Source organism: Aethalodelphis obliquidens, unplaced genomic scaffold (assembly GCF_003676395.1).
Source record: "Aethalodelphis obliquidens isolate GAN/ISIS:26980383/991018 unplaced genomic scaffold, ASM367639v1 scaffold14, whole genome shotgun sequence".
Taxonomy (NCBI): domain Eukaryota; kingdom Metazoa; phylum Chordata; class Mammalia; order Artiodactyla; family Delphinidae; genus Aethalodelphis; species Aethalodelphis obliquidens.
In genome coordinates this window covers 33,481,092-33,502,452 of record NW_020837958.1, presented here as the reverse complement: position 1 = coordinate 33,502,452, position 21,361 = coordinate 33,481,092, and the positions used below count along the sequence as shown (strand labels likewise).

The 21,361-nt window shown below is 38.2% G+C and overlaps 1 protein-coding gene across 2 annotated transcripts in view; it reads left to right on the top strand.

Moving 5' to 3' along the window:
- Positions 1 to 277: 277 nt before the first annotated feature.
- The window catches only part of USP47 (ubiquitin specific peptidase 47), a 122,201-nt gene continuing 101,117 nt past the window's right edge, over positions 278 to 21,361 (top strand). For both annotated transcript variants that reach the window (XM_027115375.1, XM_027115374.1), the window contains exon 1: positions 278 to 987. In XM_027115375.1, coding sequence (XP_026971176.1) covers positions 949 to 987 — 39 coding nt within the window. In that variant the 5' untranslated portion in view covers positions 278 to 948. The remainder of the gene's footprint in view (positions 988 to 21,361) is intronic.

Sequence of the window (21,361 nt, the reverse complement as noted above, 5' to 3'; positions counted from 1 at the left end):
GAGGAGATTAAAGTACTCTAAAAACACTTTTAAAAGGAGATCCTAGGTCCAAACTGCAGCCCTGCTCTCTGAAGCTATCTCAGCCCCAGACTTGAACCTGTCGGAGAAGGAAGTTCCCCGAAATGGCCCAGGAGAGTGCAGCTCTGAAGGAGGGGGACTGGAGGGAGAGTGATACCACTTTTCCGAGCCATGGGCTGTCCCCTCCCCTAGCAGGAGGCCAGCCGTGAGGTCCCTTGAGCTGTGCCCTCGGGAGGGTGGGGAGAGGGGAAAAGAAAACGCAGTCCTTTCTGGCTGGGACCGTGTCTGAGCGCAGAGGCCAGGGGGCGGGGGAGGGGGGTCTGTGAAGAGGGGATGAGTTCAGGTGCTTTTCTAACGGGGAGGGAGAGCAGTGTTGGTAGTAGGGCCAGAGGAGCGGCTTTAGGCTCGAGTCTCTTCCTGGTGGGCAGGGAGTCCGAAGAACCCAGGAAGGCATGGAGGACCCTAAGGCCTGGTCCTTTCCTTGACGGCAGAGGGAATCCCGAGATGGACAGTCCAGAAACCCCCTCCGGAAAGCATTTTCTTGGCCGCTCAACTAACTTTATACATCCCGAGGCTAAGAGCTGAGGTAATTAGATGCGAGCGACAGCTGTCTCGGCACCTTGGGCGCCAGGCACCTGGCTTGGAGCCCGACGGCCCGAATTCTCGCGAGAACGGCAGCCGCCATTTTTCCATTGATTGCGGCGGGCTGGGGGAGGGGCCGACGACGAAGGCGGCTGCGGCGGCGACGACGGCGGAGCCTTGGGTCGGTGTCTGCGCGCTGGTGTCTGAGGCCCAGGCTGAGGCCTCCTCGGTAGCCCGAGCGCAGGCGGTGGTGAGGATGACGGCCGCTGCCGTTTTCTCCTGAGCTAGAGCCGCCGCTACCCTCCCCCTCCCCCGGCAGGGCGGAGAGGAGCGGCCGGAGTCTGAGCGATGGTGCCCGGCGAGGAGAACCAACTGGTCCCGAAGGAGGTGAGGGGCCAGCAGAGGAGGCTAGGCCCGAGGCCTGCGGCCGCTCTAGGCAGCGCAGGCCGAGGCGAGGGGCCGGCTGCGGGCCCAGCTCCTGGGCCGGCCCGCCTGTGGGGGAAGGAGGTGTTGGGGGTGCGTGGTGGGTGCGGCGAGCAATTGGGAGACCCGACTGGGTCTAGGGGGCCGGGGAGCGGAGACCTCTCCCCTTGGGTTTCTGGGGCTGGACAAATAAAGGAGCGCACTGGAAGGAATCGGGTCCTGCTTTGGGGGAGAAGGTGGCTTCTCAAGTAGTTATTTAACACGTTGAGCCAAGGTAGAGAGGTGATTTCAAAGAAAACATTCTGCAACACTGGCTGACGGGCACGACAGGGTGACGGTGCTGCTTCTGGTTTTGACAGTGGCAGTGTATAGCTTTCAGGGCTTGTGAAATCTACACCCAGCTTGAGCTTCGTGGGAGGGCAGTTAACTGCTACGACTTTTTTGAACAACTGTTTCTTACTTGGTAGTACTATGGGCCTGCCTAAATGGGGCTTCCCAATGATCGATGAAAAGTAGTAAATGCGACTAACACGTAAAGGTAAGAGATAGCGAAGCATTACCATATGGAGAGCTGAATTACTTTTTGTAGTTGGGCTGTGTACGCCAGTTTGGGTGACTTCTTAAATTCTTAAAAGCAAGTGATATGAGAAGGCTTGACTTCTTGGCTTCTCTTGAATAGTAGGAGAGGATTAATGGTAGAATCCAGCACTGGCCAGGGAATTTCAACATATTAATAGTATCTCTGTTGGCTTTATAAATATCTTCAGGGTATCCAAACGTGTATTTTTAACTGGTTGATCATCAGGCGAATGCTTTGGATTTTTAGTTCTCATATACCTTAAATAGAGGCAAGTGTCCGTTGAAATTAGCTATGTTGGATCTTGATATTTCTGAGTGATGTTCTTAAAAATTCTTCTTCTTTTTTTTTTTTTTTTTTTTTTGCCTTTTTTGGCTGCTTTATAGCAATTTGTTGCTACTTGACCAAGCTCTGACACTGCAAAAGTGTTATTGGAGTTGTGTATGTATGATATGAATATTTCCCCAACATTATCAGATGATTGTTTTGCAAGGACAGTTTTTTTTTAAACTAAGTTATCATGTGTCAGTATTTATTCATCAAGCACCACCAACTCTGCAAAGCAGGTAAACAGATGAGTTAATCAGAATTCTTGCCGTGGGAGCTTTTAAGGCTACTAAGGAAGGTAACACTAGTATTCGTTGAACTCCAAGTAAGGACTAGGTACTTTTCTACAAAGGTAACTCTCATGCAGGGATGGAAGTGATAGGTGCTATGAGAGATATAAAAATGAATTTTCTTTTAGAGCTACATAGTGCTGGTTTTCATTCCTATGAAAAGCAAAGTTAGTCCTTTCTTTATTTTTTTAATTAATTAATTTATTTATGGCTGCATTGGGTCAGGCTTTCTCTAGTTGTGGTGAACGGGTTACTCTTCCTTGTGGTGTGTGAGCTTCTCATTGTGGTGGCTTCTCTTGTTGCCTAGGCGCGCATGGGCTCTAGGCGCGCGGGCTCAGTAGTTGTGGCTCGTGGGCTCTAGAGCGCAGGCTCAGTAGTGTGGCTCACGGGCTTAGTTGCTCTGCAGTATGTGGGATCTTCCAGGACCAGGGCTCGAACTCATGTCCCCTGCATTGGCAGGCGGATTCTTAACCACTGCGCCACTAGGGAAGTCCCCTTTCTTAATTTTTTGACCATTAGAAAATATAATATAGGTGGAACTTTGCTTTAAGAAAGCCCAATATTAGGTTTATTTCCCTAATAATTTGATTTATAGAAAACATGGTATAAATAAACACTTTCACAGGAACATACCTGAAATGCTGCCTTTACCTTTTGGATTTTAAAGATTAAACGCCTCTCCTTTAAGACTAACTCCCTTACCTGAGGCTTCAAACTCATCCCCACTTACAACATTTTTTTTTTTTTTCCCCCTACTCTTTCTGGACCACATGCCTTTATTTTCTGTTCCCTAGACTCATCTTCAGTCTTTTCTTTTTCCCTGACTCCTTTTTTGATTCCTGGAAACTTGCACAGTACTCTCAAATCTCAAAAGTCTGTCACTTTTTTAGCTAGCTAAGTAATTCATTCTTTTTTGATGGCCATACTTCTCTTCTTGAATTCTTGCCTGCTTCTCTTCCTTGAATTTTCTTTTGCATTTGATACTTAAAAAAAATTCCTTGATTTTAGTAATACTGTACTTTGGGGCCTTTTGCCCCTGCCTGTTTGTACTATCTGACCACTCATTTAGTCAATGTCTTTCTCTTTTTTTCTGTGTCCTTAATTGTCACTTTCGTCTCATCTTTGTCATCCCTTGTCTGGTCTTTTTCAGTAGGAGTAGAATTATATAGTGCTAAAGCTGAGAGAACACATAGTGATCATTTAGTAACTTATACCCCTTCACTTTTATAGATGAGGAAATGAGGGCCAGAAGATTGAAAGTGACTTGTTCAGGTTCACATAATGAGTAAATAAATGACAGAGCTAGGACTAGAACTCACATCCCCTTGATTATACTCTGTTTTACACATCCCTTCATGGAACCTAGAAGCTCCGTAAAAGTAGTATGTAACTCTCTAAGTCCATTTACTATGTGAAAATAAATTACAGAATTTTAAAATGTCTTACTTCTGTTCTACTGGCTTATTACCAACAATTTGGCGGGCTTTTCTTTTTTAGAGAACCTCTGACACTTACTAGATTTAGATATTCTTTAAATGTGTGCATCCATGTGTGTGCACATGTGTGTGTGTGTTGTTGAACGAATAATATGTTATTCTGGTCCCTGAAGCTCAAGGACAAGTGTACCTTAGAGGACTGCTGAAGAAGGCAGCTTAGTGTCATGCAGGGCTTGGCAAACTAGTCCCTGGGCCAAATTCAGCCCACAGCCTGTTTTGTTTGGCCCATGAGTTAGGAATGATTTTTACATTTTCAAATTGTTGAAAAAAAATCAAAATAATAAAAATAATCTGTGACACATGGAAGTATATGATATTTAGATTTCAGTATTCATAAATAAAGTTTTATTGAAACACATTGATGCCCGTTTATTTACTATTATCTATGGCTGTAGCAGAATTGTGTAGTTGATACAGATGCTGTATGCAGGATAAGTTTGAAACTATTTAGCTTGGTGTTCAATGCCTAGTACACTTTGATTCTGGCCACAGTCTGCCCTTTCAGCTTATCTCTTCTTCCTCAAAACAAGTTTTTAATGCAGCCAAACAGGTTTTTCTCTGACTTGCTTTTCACTTCTATTTGTGCTAACTCTTCTTTCCTACTTCTGCCCACTGATACGGAACATTCATACACATCTTTCCCTCAGTACCTCATATCTCATTTATTCTAAAAAGCCTTTTCTGACCGTTTAACCTTAAGGATTTCTCCTTAGAAGACTTTTATATATGAATAGAATTCATTTGGCAATTAATAAATAGTGCTTTGTGACATCTATTATGGTCTCAGACTGTATTTTATTATTATTCATTATGGATTTCTTGACAGCAGAGATCTTTGTGTGTGTCTGTCTCTTTCTCTCTCTCTCTGTTTTTTTTTTTGGTATGTATTATAGGTCTAAGACAGTGTCCTTTCTGAAGGACACTGATCTTCAGTAATATTCATTGATATGGTTACAGGGTTGCAAGGAAACTTAAGAGTTCTAACCAATTTCCCCTGCTTGGATATTTTCCACAACATCCTTGGCAAACTGTTTTCCAGCCTTTGCTTGAATACCTTCATGACATCTCTGATAACATCTTTGTCTTAGAAGAGATCTGTTTTAAGTTTTTGAGTTGAGAGAAGTCTAGATCTCTGTAGCTGCCATCTTTTGATAGTTGCCCCTGAACAACAGAGAAATCTTAAATCATTTTGCATAGGACAGCTTTTTCTCATTGTTGAAGAGGGGGGAGGGGAGGAGGACTGAGCATCCTCAGTTCTTTGTTTCTCAGTTGCTTTCTTTTAGACATAATCCAGTGTTTTTAATATTTCTCCTAATTGTTGTACCCAGAGGAGAGCAAAGTGAGTGTGGTCTGTTCTTTGTGGTAAATAACAAAGCATTTCATCTCACTTTTTCACTCTACTATATGTCTTTGAATTGTTTTATATTGATGTTGACTTTGAGATCTCTTTTAATGTCATTCCACTTTCATTTATTGCATCATTGTTTTTATTATTCTGTTTCCTTATAAGGATTTGTGACATTAATATTTGTTGTGTACTCACTGTACGTTACTGTATGCTGCCATATAGGGAATATTTAGATAAAATTATTTTTTCCTCAAGTATTTTATAGTATAATTAAGGATAAAAGGTACATATTACTAATAGTTTTAAAATAATACTTTCACTGCAATACTTAAAGTGGCGTCCAAGGAGTATATAAATGTAGAAAGGATAGAAAAATGAAAGAAAAAGAATATGTAGTTCCATATCTCAGTAGATTTTTTTCTGCCTCTCTTTTCCATATAATAAACACTACTTCTATCTGGAACTAATGATGATAATAATAACCAAAATTTATTGAGCATTTATTATATGTCACATACTGTTGTATGTGCTTTGTGTGTATTAACTCATTTGAACTTCACAATGACCTCATAACTATATCAGGGCCGTTAATATTGAGAGCCCTCAAAACATTAAAACAACTTGTTTTTCGTCTCTATTGTCTGTTTTTTTAAAAAAATAAATTCAATTAATAAATATTATGGAACATGTCAAATGAGTATTCTTTTAATTTGTATGGCTTCAAACTTTGATTGTAATTTACACATTTATATCTACAGCCCTGACCTCTCTTCTAGTTTCGGATTTCCACCTGCATACTGGATATCTCTACTTGGTTGTACTTGGACCTACAGATTAAATATGTGTAATATCAACCTCATTTCTCTTTCCTCTCTTCTCATGTCCTCCTCCCAGCATAGTTCTTTCTTTGTATTCTCTTGTTCAGTTAGTGTCATCATCATCTGTTTATTTGCTTAAGTTGGAACATTTTTTTGACTCCTCCTTTTTCCTTTTTTCCATATATAGTTAAATCGTCACTTGAAAAATATCTCTTGTATCCTTACCTTTCTCTTCGTGGCTCTGCCTCTATTTTCTCATTCAAATGTAGCCCTTTTAAATGGTCTGTGTTCTTCTAGGCTCTTTTCTTTCGTAACCGTCCTCACCACAACAGCCATTACTTTCTAAAACACATGACATTATGACTTACCTGTTTTAAAGTTTATAATTATTACCCTCTGATTGCAAATTGAATACTAGGTAATATTAATAAACACTATGCACCAGACACTGTGCTAAACAATTTACACACTTACTTAATATCTATAAAGCCCTTTAAGCATCTCTTATCTTTCATTATGTATTTTATAGATAGATAGAAAGAAAGTAAGGCTTAAAGAGTAAGTAACTTGGGCTTCCCTGGTGGCGCCGTGGTTAAGAATCCGCCTGCCAATGCAGGGGACACGGGTTCGAGCCCTGGTCCAGGAAGATTCCACATGCCGTGGAGCAACTAAGCCCATGCACCACAGCTACTGAGCCTGTGCTCTAGAGCCCGCATGCCACAACTACTGAGCCCACGTGCCACAACTACTGAAGCCCACGCGCCTGGAGCCCGTGCTCCACAACAAGAGAAGGCACCGCAATGAGAAGCCTGTGCACCCCAACAAAGAGTAGCCCCTGCTCGCCGCAACTAGAGAAAGCCCACGCACAGCAATGAAGACCCAACGCAGCCAAAAAAAAAAGAGTAAGTAACTTATTCAAAGTTGTATAGCTGTTTGTTTCTAAGTCATTGTGGCCTTAATCAGTAGGAAAGTCCTTCATAATGTAGCCTCAATTGATTTGTTTTTTAAAATTAATTTTTGTCAAAAGTTATACGTGCACATATTGAAAAGAGTTGAATAACTCTGCTCTGCAGATTCTCCCTCCCCTTCATTTTGGGCTCTCCGGAGGCAACCACTTGCTACTCATTCTTTTGATATTTATCTCCATATTTCAAAATAGTATGCCTGTAGTTTTCCCTCGTGATTTTTTCAGTTGAATGGATCGTCTACGGACTTCCCGCAATGGAAGATTCGGTTTACCACTATCCCCAAACACAGACACACTTCTCAATTCTGCCCAATCCTTCCAATATTGTCATATTGCAAGTTGTTTGGATACATCAAGTTTCAAAGTTTATATCAATGTCACTGTATTTATAGTTGAGCCTTGTAGTTTATTGTGATGATTTTTCCTTCCTGTACAGTATTTTGTTTTCCATGAGTTAATATTTTCTAAGAATTTGCTTTTGCTTTGTTTTCTATGTATTTATCATTAATTTAACCAAGTGGTTCTCAATTGGGGGCAACCGAGAGGATATTGGCTATGTTGGGTAGGTGAGGGAGGGCAGGAGTGTGCTACTGATACCTAGCGAGCAGAAGCCAGCTATGCTGCCAAGCATCATCCTGCACTGCACTGGACCGCCTCCCACGACAAAGAATTATGTGGTCCAAAATGTCAATAAAAACTCTGATTTAGTCCAAACTCTCAAGTGTATGAGTCTTCTCCTTATGTTTACAACTACCAATTTTTTGATGAATTTTCTTGAATTGCAGCTGCTGTCTTAGATTTGCCTTTACAATCATTTTAGAAGTTTCCGTCAGGTCTCTCTTGTATTAGAGCTCCTGGTTCTGTATCTGATGTCTTCATCTTTCTTTGTGTTCTCATTTTGGAGGACCACTTTCAATAGCTTTCTGGATGGGCTATAATTTTTTCAAGACTTCACATGTCTGAAAATGTTTCTACCCTCTTGCTTTATATATAGTTTGGCTGGGCAGAGAATTCTCAGTCAGAAATAATTTTCTCTCAGAACTTTGAATACATTGCTCCATTGCCATATTGTTTTCAGTATTGCTGTTGAGACATCAGATGCCTAGAAGATTTTTTTTTTAATTAATTAATTAATTTTTGGCTGCGCTGGGTCTTCGCTGCTGTGTGCGGGCTTTCTCTGGTTGCCGCGAGCAGGGCCTGCTCTTCGTTTCGGTGTGCAGGCTTCTCATTGCCATGGCTTCTCTCTGCCACGGCTTCTCTCGTTGCAGAACACGGGCTCTAGGTGCGCGGGCTTCAGTAGTTGCAGCACGCGGGCTCAGTAGTTGTGACGCACAGGCTTAGTTGCTCCGCGGCATGTGGGATCTTCCCGGACCAGGGATCGAACCTGTGTCCCCTGCATTGGCAGGCAGATTCTTAACCACTGCACTACCAGGGAAGTCCCTGCCTAGATGATTTTGAATCTTACTTTTCCTCTCTGGAAGCCTGGAGAACCTTTTCCCCTAGAGTTCTGAAATTCCTGTATTATGTGTACAGGTCTGTTTTTCTCCACTTCTCCTGGGTTCAGGGTAGTCTTATTCAATCTGATATTTGTCTCATCAGTTCTGGGAAATTTTCTTAAGTCATTTCTTTTGTTTCTTCCCCTTCGTTTTCTCTGTTCTCTCTCTTGAATTCCTATTATTTAGGTAATGGGTCTACTGTCTTGGTTTCTCTAATTTTCTTCTGTTTACCTCTATTTTCCATTTCTTTTCCTTTTTCCTCTGTTTTCTGGGAGATTTTTCTCAATTTTATCTTCTGATTCTTCTACTAAGGTTTTATTTCTGCTATCATGTTTATAATTTCCAAGTACTCTTTTTTTTCTGAAAAAGTTTTAATATATCCTGATATATCCTGTTTTCGATATCCTATTTGTTTTATGGATGCAGTGTCTTATCTCTCTTAGGAAATTATTGATACTTCTCTGCATATTCTCTCTTTTCTCCAAATTTCCTTTTTCTGTTTGTTTGCTTTGGGCTTTGTCTTTCATATTAGATGCTTTTTTTAGATGTCTGGTATTCCTTGGAACTCAATGCTTATTTAGAAGAGGGGCCTTAAAAAGCTGAATGGAAGCTCTGCCAGTGGGTAATTATGGTTTTCCCTGTACTTTAGATATGTGTGGTTAATTTCCTTGTAGACTCCCAGTGACACGTTTTTCCCTTGTGCTGAATTGATTTCCCAGAAAAGATCTCTGATCTTTTGCTTGGAGAGAACAAGCTTGGGAGCTGAGTAGGAAACGGGGTTGTGGGTTTCATCATAAAGTACATGAATACCGTTTCATTTAATTCTCCAGTTTTCAATGTGGCAGCCCTCAAATTTGATTGCACCTGGCATCCTCTAGTCCAGAGATACCTTGTTTTATGCTCTTCTGAGATTGCTTAGTCTTTTGCCCGGAAGGGTCAAAGAGTAAAAGAGAGAGGATCTGGGAGTTCTGAGTGCTTCTTAAGCAGACTTTAATCTCTTATTCTAGCTTGGACTTCACTCTTGCTCCCAGAGTATCAGAAACTGCTAGTTCCTGAGCCTTTTCTGGTTTTTTTCCCCTTTTTCTTTTTAAATTTTTATAGAAAGCTTGAAAAAAGAATACACAGAGTTCCCATATACCTGTCACCAAGCTTCTCCTCATGGTAACATATTTTATAACCACAGAACACTTATCAAAAGTAAGAAATTAACTTTAGTACAATACTATTAACTATACTACAGAATTTATTCAGATTTGACCAGTTTTCCACTAATGTTTCTTTTTATTCCAAGATCCAAATTCAGAGTCCCACATTGAATTTTGTTGTCATGTCTCCTTAGTTTCCTCTTATCTGTGACAATTTCTCAGACTTTCCTTCTCTTTCATGACCTTGACATTTTGAGCAGCACTAGTCATTTTTGCAGAATCGGCCTCAATTTGGGTTTGTCTGATATTTTCTCATGATTAGATTGAGGTTATTAAAGAGAAGGCTGTCACAGAAGTGATATGTCCTTCTCTGTGCATCATTTGGCGGGGGGCGGGGGGGGGACATGATGCTGATGTGTCCTACTGTGATGTTAACCTTTGATCACTTGGTTCAGGTGATTCTGCTAGGTTTCTCCACTGTAAAGTTACTATTTTCCTCTTTAATAATTACTAACTACTTTGAGACCATGCAGATATCCTGTTTCAGCTTAAACTTCTGCCCACTAGTTTTAGCATGCATTTATAGATCTTGTTACTGTTGCATTCTAATAGTGATTTTCTGTTTCCCTCATTATTTCTACATTTATTAATTGGAATTCTTTTGTGAGGAAGAGTTGTCCCTTCTCCCACATTTATTTACTTAATTATTTATTTATGTCAGTATAGACTTAAGATATTTATTTTATTCTTTCGATTATAACCCCAAACTATTGTTATTTATTTTGTTGCTCAAATTGTTCCAGTCTTGGCCAGGGGGAGCTCTTTCTGGTTGGCATCTGTGCTCATCCTTGCCTTTTGAGCACTTCTGTACTTTGTGGCACCACATAAAGCTTCAACCCATCTTATACTTGCCCTGCCCCAACCCTGCAATCAACCACTTCTCCAGAGAGTTTAGGGGTCTTTTGGTATAATTGTAACTGTGGTATGTCCTGTAAGCCAGGTGTCTTTGTTTTTCTAGGCTAATGTAGGTGTCAGTCTTCTCAGGTGTAATTGTCACTACCACTTGTTCTGCTTTCTAGCTTCTAAAATTGTGTTTCTGGTTTCCTATGGATTTATGCTCTTTAAAAAATTTCTTTATTCTTGTTTCAGAGAGGTTTTGGGAAGCTTTTGAGCTAAATGCTTGTATTCAATTTGTCCTCTTTGACCAGAAATTCTTAATGTTTTTGTTATCTCCTGCCCCAAGCCAATTTTGTTTTAGCCACATTCAACCACATTAGTTGCTGTTCCCTGATGTGCTGTATGCTTTCGTGTGTCACTTGCCCTGAGTGAATAATATGAAATGTTTTTTAATACCTGCTTTTTAGGGAGTTTTAAATGGGTGAACTTTGATTTTACATGAAAACTATTTAAGTACTTTATTAAGTACATTTTTAGGATTCTTGCCTCTTATTTTCCATTTTTTGGATTAGTCACATAAATGTTTTGTGTCTTAGTACCAAATATTGTAAATTTTTTGCCAAAATGGAGGGGAGAGGCTTAGTGCATTTCTAGAGTACTAACATACCATCACCATCATAGCCCAAGTTGAAAGAAAAGATTGTATTGAAAATAGGGGGTTGTGTAGCACAGGGAACTCTGCGCAATATCATGTAACAACCTAAATGGGAAAAGAATTTGAAAAAGAATAGATACATGTATATGTATAACTGAATCACTTTGCTGTACACCTGAAACTATCACAACATTGTTAATCAACTGTACTCCAATATAAAATAAAAAGTTAAAAAATAAAATAAAATAAAAAGTTATTGCCCAAAAAAAAGAAAAAGAAAGGGGGTTGTGAAAAACATAGTATTAAATATACATTAAAATACCTATTGTAAATTTAGGTTCCAGAAGACATCGACTTTAAAAACTTGATTCATTGGTATTAAGGACCTTATTCAGTTCAGGCAACATGATAAGTGTCATGATATTCAGAGGCATATTCTTTTATGAGGCTTATTACACGGAGTGTTCTGTCTAGGTATTGCTGCTTAGAATCTAATTTTGTACAAACATTCTCCACTGTAAATGATGTGCTTTTTCACATCAAGATTCTTAAAGAATGTATTTTTCCTGAGCCTGCTTTTCTGTCAGTATAATGGAAGAAGGGGTGGATATAGGTGTAGTGTAAGTGAACAGATGTCTCCTCTCTGCTCTACTGAATACTTCTGTTTACTTTGTCTCAGGGTGTGGGAGCAACAGTAATTGCCCTGTTCTTTTGTTTAATGGAACTAAACTGAAACAAGCATACCTAAAGTAGCCATGGACAGGAACATTTTCATTGACATAAAACTGTTGCTGCAATCCACTGTCCAGAGTGTTGAGAGATTGCTGTTTTTATGAAACTTACTGAGATATATGTCTTGAATTTGTTTTTTGTTGTTGTTTGTTTGTTTTTGGCCATGCTGCACCGATTGCAGGATCTTAGTTCCCCCACCAGGGATAGAAAGCAGGCCCTGGCAGTGGGAACACTAAGTCCTAACCACTGGACTGCCATGGAATTCCCAATATGTTTATTTATTTATTTGTTTGTTTTGGCCATGCCATGCAGCTGTATTGAATTTTTTATGTTTTTAAAAAGCAAGCTTTTAAAATCCTACCCAACCAGCAAAACCTAGCCCTTCTTACTACTATAAGAAACTTTTCCTGATTCTCCTCTTTCAACCTGATAGCATTTTTCTAACCCTGAAATCCCATAACACTGTAACTTTTGACATTTGAAAAATTATAAGTTAATACCTTTATTATTTGTGTTAATACCTTTATTAGAAGCTCTTCAAAGTCAGGACACAACAGTCAGAGTGCCTGGGTTCAACTTCCAGTTTTGTGACCTTGGGCAAGTTATTTAACCTACCATTACCTAAGTTAAATGAGGATACTAGTAACTACCTCCTAGGGTTGTTGGGAACGGTTAATGAGTTAATACATACAAAGTGTCTTCCACTTAGTAAGCACTCTTATAAATGTTATCTGTCATAATAAGTGTTACTACCTTCATTACTGTTATTACCTTCATCCTGTATTCTTCCTAGGGGCCAGCATAATGTACTGTACATTGTTGTTGTCCAATATGTATTGATTAAATAAAAATAAAGTCATATTTTAGTTATTAAATATGCTTAGTTGTTTGAAGTCGGGGATCTGATATGACCTGTCAGCATAAATCCTAAATGATTGTTAGATTTGACAGGTTCTTTTATATTATCAAGTAAGACCTGTTTTTACTACTTTTTGATAGTTGAAACATGTGACAAAGTACAAATGAAACTTTTTAGTCTAATGAGATCCTAAGAAAAATTGGTTTAGTATATATAGATATTTGTTGAAATAACTTACTAGATTAACAAGTTATTTGTGTATAAGTTTCAGTATGAAATGTTATTTTAAAGCAGGATTCATGTTAAGAATAGTTTGTTTTTGGGAGAACTTTATGTGTTTGATAATTCTGATTTTCAAAAACTCTAGAGTATAACCAGTTGACATGGATAGAAGAACCAATTAACCTGTCTATTTTTGTCAGTTGTATTACTGATTGTGCTTTAGATTTGGTGCTGTGTAATTGACTGCTATAAGACTTGCAGAGTCATTCAAATGTTAGCAGAAATATAGTGGCTTTCCAGTAGAGAAAAACTTAGGGCTAAGTGACATAATTAAGAAAAAAGATCTGGAATTTAAATCTTTCTGTATACAGTGAGTCCAGTACTTTTGGTTTAGCTTTAAGGAAAACCATGAACCTCATTTATCACCTAAGTGAAATTTTCTAGTATAACCAAAGCATTGTAATTTGACTATAAATACCTTTCTTGTTTCAAATGATATTACCTATTTTTATTTCATCATAAATACGCTTTAATTATTCTTAATGTAGATTTCCATAGTTCTGGATGCTGTCGAATTCATTCAGTTAAGCATTGAGTTAGTAGCTGCCAAGAAGCAGAGAATCAAAGATGAATAAGGAATGTGACCTAGTTCTAGTTGCTAGTCTAGTCTGGGAGACAAAAATTTGTAATGAGGCAAATGCATAATTTGGAAATAAAGTGGGCCCATAGAGGAGGGAGCTACCAGCTTTATCTAGGGGATCCTGTGAGAATGTAACACTTAAATTAGGTCACAAAGGATGACTTGACTGCCAAGTAAAGAAGGAAGTAAGAGCTTTTAGTTAGGAGAAATGGCATTTAAAACACACAAGTCTGTAATGCATTTTAAAAGTGGCAGAAAGTTTGGGGTAAATGCATGGGGTGCCTGGGGTTGAGTGAGAGAAGATAGTTCTGACAGATCGTGTTTTAAAATTCTGAAGGCTTTGTATGCCTAAAAGGAATTTAGGTTTTTATTGTGCAGAAATTAGTGGGCAGGAAATGTTTTTTTGGCAGAAAAAGTTAACAAATTTGTTTGTAATTGTTACAAATTCAGTGAAACTTGTTTGCTGAAACATTGTTTACTTGCATGAATGTTTTATATCGCTGCATTAATATTAAACATTTACACACAAACGAAAATGGGGCAAGGCAGAATTTGCTATAATACTGATTCTCTCACCTGTTTTTTTTTTTTTTGCATTTGCAGTCATATAATTAGGTACTTTTTTTTGTTCTTTTAAGAATAAAATGTTTCCCTTTCATAATGCATCTTAAGTGCATTCTCCACATTTGAGTCATCCTGGCAGGATATCCTTTGGCATAATTGTTACATATTTGATATGGATAACACACAGGTAGGTATCTTCAAATAGGCTAACTAGATAGGCCTCATTTGCCTCCAGAAATGTGCCAGTAGCTGCACTTTGGTAGTGTAGATCTGGTTTGAAGTCCTGAACACTTGCAAGTGAGAAGTTCAGTGTACTTCAGGGACAGCTGCAGTATGAGGCTTGTAAAAATGTGGTTTCTTCACCTTTTCAGTATAAGACATGTTCTTGTGAGTGACTTTAGTAGCTGGTTGCTTTCTTGAGTGCTTTACCACTGGCTTTTTACAGGCATTTGTGTTGATAGGAGCCATAGTATAGAGAACTCCCTGTTTATACCCCCCTTCTTTTCGGCAGCTCAACAGGCTAAAGTGGCACTGGTGCTAGAGTGATGACTGGTGGCGGCTGCAGCAGCAGCAGCAGCAACTGAGAACACCACAAGGAGTGTTAATAGGGGATTAATGAAATCTTCCCAAGGATTTCCCCAGTGCTCCAAATTCAGTTGACTTTAATATTTTACTGAGAGGAGCTCTTGATTACAACCCCAGTTCCGGGTTGCATTAGAAAGTAGAATTTTTGTATGGCTTACCTGGTAAAAGATACGTATTGCTTTAGTAAATATATCAATACATAAACTATCTATGAATTCATATACATTTCTTCCATTTTATAGATATAAAATGTCTACCGTTTTATGTGTTCAGGTATTTTAATTTTGTTGCCTTTAATTTTACGTACACCAAGTTGTATAATTTATTACTTTATTTATAGCACTTTGTGGTAATGAAAGGGAATTGGTGAAAAATTAGATACCTAACAATGAAGTCTCTTATTAAAAGACATCTAAGGGATTTCCCTGGCAGCCCAGAGGTTAAGACTTTGCCTTCCAGTGCAGGGGTTGCTGGTTCGATCCTTGGTCGGGGAGCTAAGATCACACGTGCCTCGTGGCCAAAAAACCAAAGCATAAAAACAGAAGCAATATGGTAACAAATTCAGTAAAGACTTTAAAAATGATCCATATCAAAAAAAAAAGACATCTAAGAAATATTACTGCTTTAATTTTGACATCTTAAATTCATGTCTTGAAATATTTATTTACTATTACATTATTTACCATTAACATAACACAAGTATGATTTTTAAAATTCTAAGAAAAATAGACAGTGATGCAGAAAATATTTCTACAATTCAGTAATATGATTTAACAGTGGAAGGGAAGTAGTAGTTAGGTATTACAGCTCCTTCATTTATAGGGGAGGAAAACATGAAGGCTGTAAAAACCCCATAACTTACTTAATGTCTCACGTAGTGGAAGAGCTAGAATGAGACTTTTTTGAAAAAGTCAAGTTTACTGAGGTATAATTTATATACAGTAAAATTTGTTCCTTTAGGGCATACAGTTTTATGAATTTTGACAAACTTATACAGTTGTATAACCACCACCACAGTCAAGATATAGAACATCTCCATCACCTTAAAAAAGTTTTCTCATGCCTCTTATAATCAACCCCACCTCCCACCTCTAGGCTCTGCAACCACTGATCTGTTTTCTGCCCTCATGTTTTGCCTTTTCCTCATATAACTGGAATTCAAATAGTACGTAGCATTTTGAGTCTGACTTTCATCCAGCATAAAACTACGATGTTTATCTATGTTATCTGTTGTATCACTAGGCTTCCTTTTTATTGTCCAGTGTCACAATTTTTTTATCCATTTATTAACTGGTGGACATTTGGGTTATTTCCAGGTTTTGGTGATTCTGAATAAGCTGCTACAAATATCTGTGTACAGCTTTTTCTTTTGGTAGACATATGTCTTCATATGGTAAGTGTGTGTTTAACTTCGTAAGAAACTGCCAAACTCTTTTCTGAAATGGCTGTACCATTTTGCATTCCATTGAGCAGTGTATGCACATTCCAATTGCTCTGCCTCCGTGTTGGTACTTGGCAATGTCAATATTTTTGTTTAGTTTTTTAATCATTCTGGTTAGTGTGTAGGGATATCTCTGTGGTTTGAATTTGCATTTCTTATTGACTAGTGATGTAGTGTATCTTTTCATTTACTTGAAGTTTTTTATTAAGCCTGCTTTTAAAAAATCATTTTATTTGAATATTACATATTTAAAGTTTTGCTAGTACTGATAGGAGAGAGAAGTAAAAAGAGTACCTATTCTCAAGGAGCTGATGATTTACATAGAGAAAACTGGTAATTGTGTTAAAGAGTATGGCTGTAATTTTGACAGGCTTCTTGAGAAAGGGGGTCATATATTAGCTTTCTGGTGGAGAGGATAATGGTTTGGGAATCAGAAAATGCATTGGTTTGGCTTTGCGTTGCTTATCCTTTCTGGGCCTTTCTTTTTTTTCTTCTTTCTTCATCTCTGAAATGAGGGAGTTGGACTAGATAAGGTATAAGATTTGTCTCTAAATTATAAATCTACATAAACTGTTTGGTAGTAGTTTTTTGCTTTTTTTTCAGTAGTAGGTTTTGTGGGTTTTTTTTTTTTTGCGGTACGCGGGCCTCTCACTGTTGTGGCCTCTCCTGTTGCGGAGCACAGGCTCCGGACACGCAGGCTCAGCGGCCATGGCTCACGGGCCCAGCCGCTCCGTGGCATGTGGGATCTTCCCGGACCGGGGCACAAACCTGTGTCCCCTGCATCGGCAGGCGGACTGCCAACCACTGCGCCACCAGGGAAACCCTGTTTTTTTTTTAAAAAAATAATAAATTTATTTATTTTTGGCTGCACTGTGTCTTTGTCGCTGCGTATAGGCTTTCTCTAGTTGCGGCGAGCAGGGGCTGCTCTTCATTGCAGTGCACGGGCTTCTCATTGCAGTGGCTTCTCTTGTTGAAGAGCACGGGCTCTAGGTGCACGGGCTTCAGTAGTTGTGGCACTTAGGCTCAGTAGTTGTGGCTCGCGGGCTCTAGAGCGCAGGCTCAGTAGTTGTGGCACACAGGCTTAGTTGCTCCATGGTACGTGGGATCTTCCTGGAACAGGGCTCGAACCTGTGTCCCTTGCATTGGCAGGAGGATTCCTAACCACTGTGCAAACCAGGGAAGTCCCTCAGTAGTAGGTTTTTAAATTATGTAAGAAGGCTGTGCAATCAGAAAACAAAGATCTTTGCAGATCTTTCCTGTCTGATGAAATTTCTGTTACCCAAAAAAGATCATCTTCTGAAATTTTAAATAATATAAATTATAATATAAATATTATAGTTGAGAATTATATATTTCTTTTTTTTAACACTTAAAAAAATTAATTATTTATTTTTGGCTGCATTGGGTATTCGTTGCTGCACACAGGCTTTCTCTAGTTGTGGTGAGCGGGGGCTACTCTTCGTTGAGGCGTGCAGGCTTCAGTAGCTGTGTCTCTTGGGCTCTAGAGCGCAGGCTCAGTAGTTGTGGCTCACGGGCTTAGCTGCTCTGCAGCATGTGGGATCTTTCTGGACCAGGTCTCAAACCCATGTCCCCTGCATTGGCAGGCGGGTTCTTAACCACTGCGCCACCAGGGAAGTCTGAGAATTATATATTTCTAAAGTCTATTATAAGGATGGTAGCTGACAGTTCTATGATAATACATTTTGTATGATACTATATTATTATTATTATCATTTATGGAGCATTTTTAAGATGTTCTCTTTTGATCTTCAGAAAAACTCTGTGAACCATGAGAGTCAGAGATAAGTGACTTGCATAGGATTACACGGCTAAAAGAAAAGTAGCCACCTTGACCTAAGGGTTCTAGCCTAGATCCTTTGCCTCTGCACTACATTGCTCTTTGCACTGTAGACCATTCCAGTAGGAAATAAAATCTTTAAATTGTTTTAAATAACCTTAACATTTTTTTCAGTTGTATAGTTTCATGTTCAGGGTATTATAAAATTTATTATCCATGCTTCTAAATAAAAAGCATGGTAACACATAATATAAAAATCTACTTTGATTTAGTAGTAATGCAGTAGAACATTCAAGACTTGTAAACAAGTCAGTTGTATCACAAGCAGAGTCACTGCTTGTCAAGAACAGCCTACTCACAGAAGAAAACTTAGCTGTAATCAAAAATAAAGATAACAGGAATAGTAAAGGATATATTATATACCCTCCTGAGAGTAGTTTAGTTTCTAAGTATAGATGCCTTAACAGTGGGTTACCCATTAACAGTAGTAGAACGACTGTTAAAAGGAGTATGGCAAAAGTGGGAATGGTGTTAGGATAGAAGTGAGAGGAAAAATACTATTATCATAATTTTAATGACACAAATATATTCAACATTATGAAGTCATCAGAAAGCTTGTATTTCTTAGGAGATCTGTGTTCATATGTGACCTTAGGTTTCTTAATTTGTTGTTCATCTGTAAAATAAGGACCTTGATCTGATGTCCAAAGGTTCATCCATCTTTAAATATATGTATTATAGTTCTGTGTGTGTGATGAGTCATCTGATTGATTGCTTCTTAACTATCAAATGAAATATGTTGATCATAGTTAAATAGATTGTAAACTACTCTTTTAAAGTGCTGAAACTTTACACTGTTACTTTTCTACTAATCAATCGAATGAGTACTTGATGTAATCTGTTACAAGAAAAAATGTTACAGAGTTTTCAGAGTTTTATATATTTAGTTTTCTAATTATATTATGGGGGTTCTGAGAGCTTGATTTATGGGTATTTTAGAAGGAAGTGGAATGCAGGATTCTGAGGGACACCTAATACTAGAGCACAAAGGCAGGTATGAAACTGTATTTTTACAGAATTTTAAAAACAAATGTTATATGTTGACAGGCAGTTGATGTTATCATGTTCTATATTAGTTTAAGTTCAGAAAATCCATTCCATGATATATTAAATAAGTACCTGTTAATATTGCAAGTTAGTTTATCACAGAATCTGTATTTAAGTAAAATAGTAAAGTAGAATGTACTTACAATTTTTTTATGCCTTGAACTAAGCTTTTAGAATAGGTACAAAGTCATCTTTTAGAAAATTCTTATATGAAGATTTGAATTTGAAGAAACTCAATATATATGAAGAAAGCAGGTTAAAGCAGGGAGTGATTATTATCAAACTTCCTTCCTTTAAATAGTAAAAGCCCTTGCAGTAAAAAAAATTTCAAAATTTAAAATCATTTTGGAAACTTTTCAGAGTTTCCAAAATCAATTCAATTTTTAAAAATTTACTTAGAAGTTTTAAGAGCACACTATGCTTCCAAAAGCATCAGCTATAACATATTATGAATTATTTTCCTGAATGAATATATTTTGTTTAGAGAATTCCCTAAAGGACCTTAGACTTTCTGCTTCTGTGGTTTGTTTTTGGTAGTTAAGATTTTAAAGTACCCGTTTTTATTTCTAAGCTAAGTAGAATCACACTTAATCTGCTTATGTTTCTTCCTACACAGTTGTTGTGGTCTTTATTCATGTTCATATTGTATCTTTATGATTTTCTGAAGTATTTACGTATTCCTGACTAATCTCCTCAATTCCTTGGACATATTTGTTTGTTTGTTTTGAGTATATTAAGAAGAAGAGCTAAATTCTGTTTTTTAAAAAACTGATACAAACCTTAGATATGTGAAAGAATTTTTTTTATTAGAGATTTGAGCTTAAAATGAAATATTATGAAAAGCTATGGTTAAGAAGACTGAGCCATTTGGGGGAAGTTATAGAGGATGCTAGTGAAAATGGACTTAACGTGGATACTAAGAAAGTTTTGAATTTTTGTTAGTAAAATGTCATTTGTATCACTTTCTGATTGTAATGATTAATAGAGATGTTTTATTATAAAGGCTTGACTGTTTAGGAATGCTAAACAGAAATGGGAAATGTGACATATTTAAATGGTATACTATTAAAAGTTTCAGAATACCTACATATACATTCTTAGTCATTTGATTACTTTCCATTCTATACAGTAATGTCTTTAATGTTAACTTTTGAATGGAACAAATCATCTGTTTATTTTGATGATTAAATTATTCTATATTTGGCCAGTGAGAGCCTTTTCAACTGGTTCCTGTGTCCTTTTGACATATCCCATCAATGTTGGAGGATGTCCTTACTTTCTGGCAGTGCAGGGCATTCCAAACTCTTTGTGTATTTTCCCAGCCCTAACACTAACATCAGCCATTTCTACAAAGACCTATGGACCCTTTTTGTGGAGAATCGTATTGAGAAACCAAGATCTGGGCATTAGATGTGTTTATTGCTACAGGGATGTCATTGCTTCTAGATACTCTCAGTGGAAGGAGGTAGAAAATATGCACAGACATGTATATAAACATGAAATCTGTTTTTATTTCTATATCTGTTTCTCTGTAAATGTATGTATATATACAATCAAATCATCTGTAAGTCCTTAATCCATAGGCAAAAAAATTTTTTTGGTTTACAAGAAAAAAGGGAAATTTATTTCATGCTTATGCATATATTTATATATATCCATAATATATTTTATGCATATTATGTGTCTGTAATACAGAACCATTGGAAACCCAATTTGCAGACAGTTTTGCTGCTTCCACAAATTTTGGTCATAAGTTCTCTATTTAATTTTTTTTTAAAAATATATTTATTTATTTATTTTTGGCTGCGTTGGGTCTTTGTTGCTGCGCGCGGGCCGCGCCGGGCTTTCTCTGGTTGCCGTGCGTGGGCTTCTCATTGCAGTGACTTCTCTTGTTGTGGAGCACAGGCTCTAGGCGCGTGGGCTTCAGTAGTTGTGGCTCGTGGGCTCTAGAGCACAGGCTCAGTAGTTGTGGCGCACGGGCTTAGTACCTCTGCAGCATGTGGGATCTTCCCGGACCAGGGCTCAAACCCATGTCCCCTGAATTGGCAGGCGGGTCCTTAAGCACTGCGCCACCAGGGAAGCCCTACTGTGCTAGTTTTGTCATTTGTTTTCTGTAGACTCAACATTCTGTTTGCTGTACACACTAGGAGTATAGTCCTTGGAATCTCCCCAGATCTTTTTCATGTACTGTTGTTCAGGAGTGTCTTGGTTATTCTTGTAGTTTTACAGATTTGTACAGGTTTAAGAATCAGCCTGTTAGTCCTCCCTCCACCCCCAACACACACACACACACACACACACACGCACGCACGCACGCACGCACGCACTCTTGGAATTTTGATTGGCATTACATTGGACCTATAGATTAATTTGG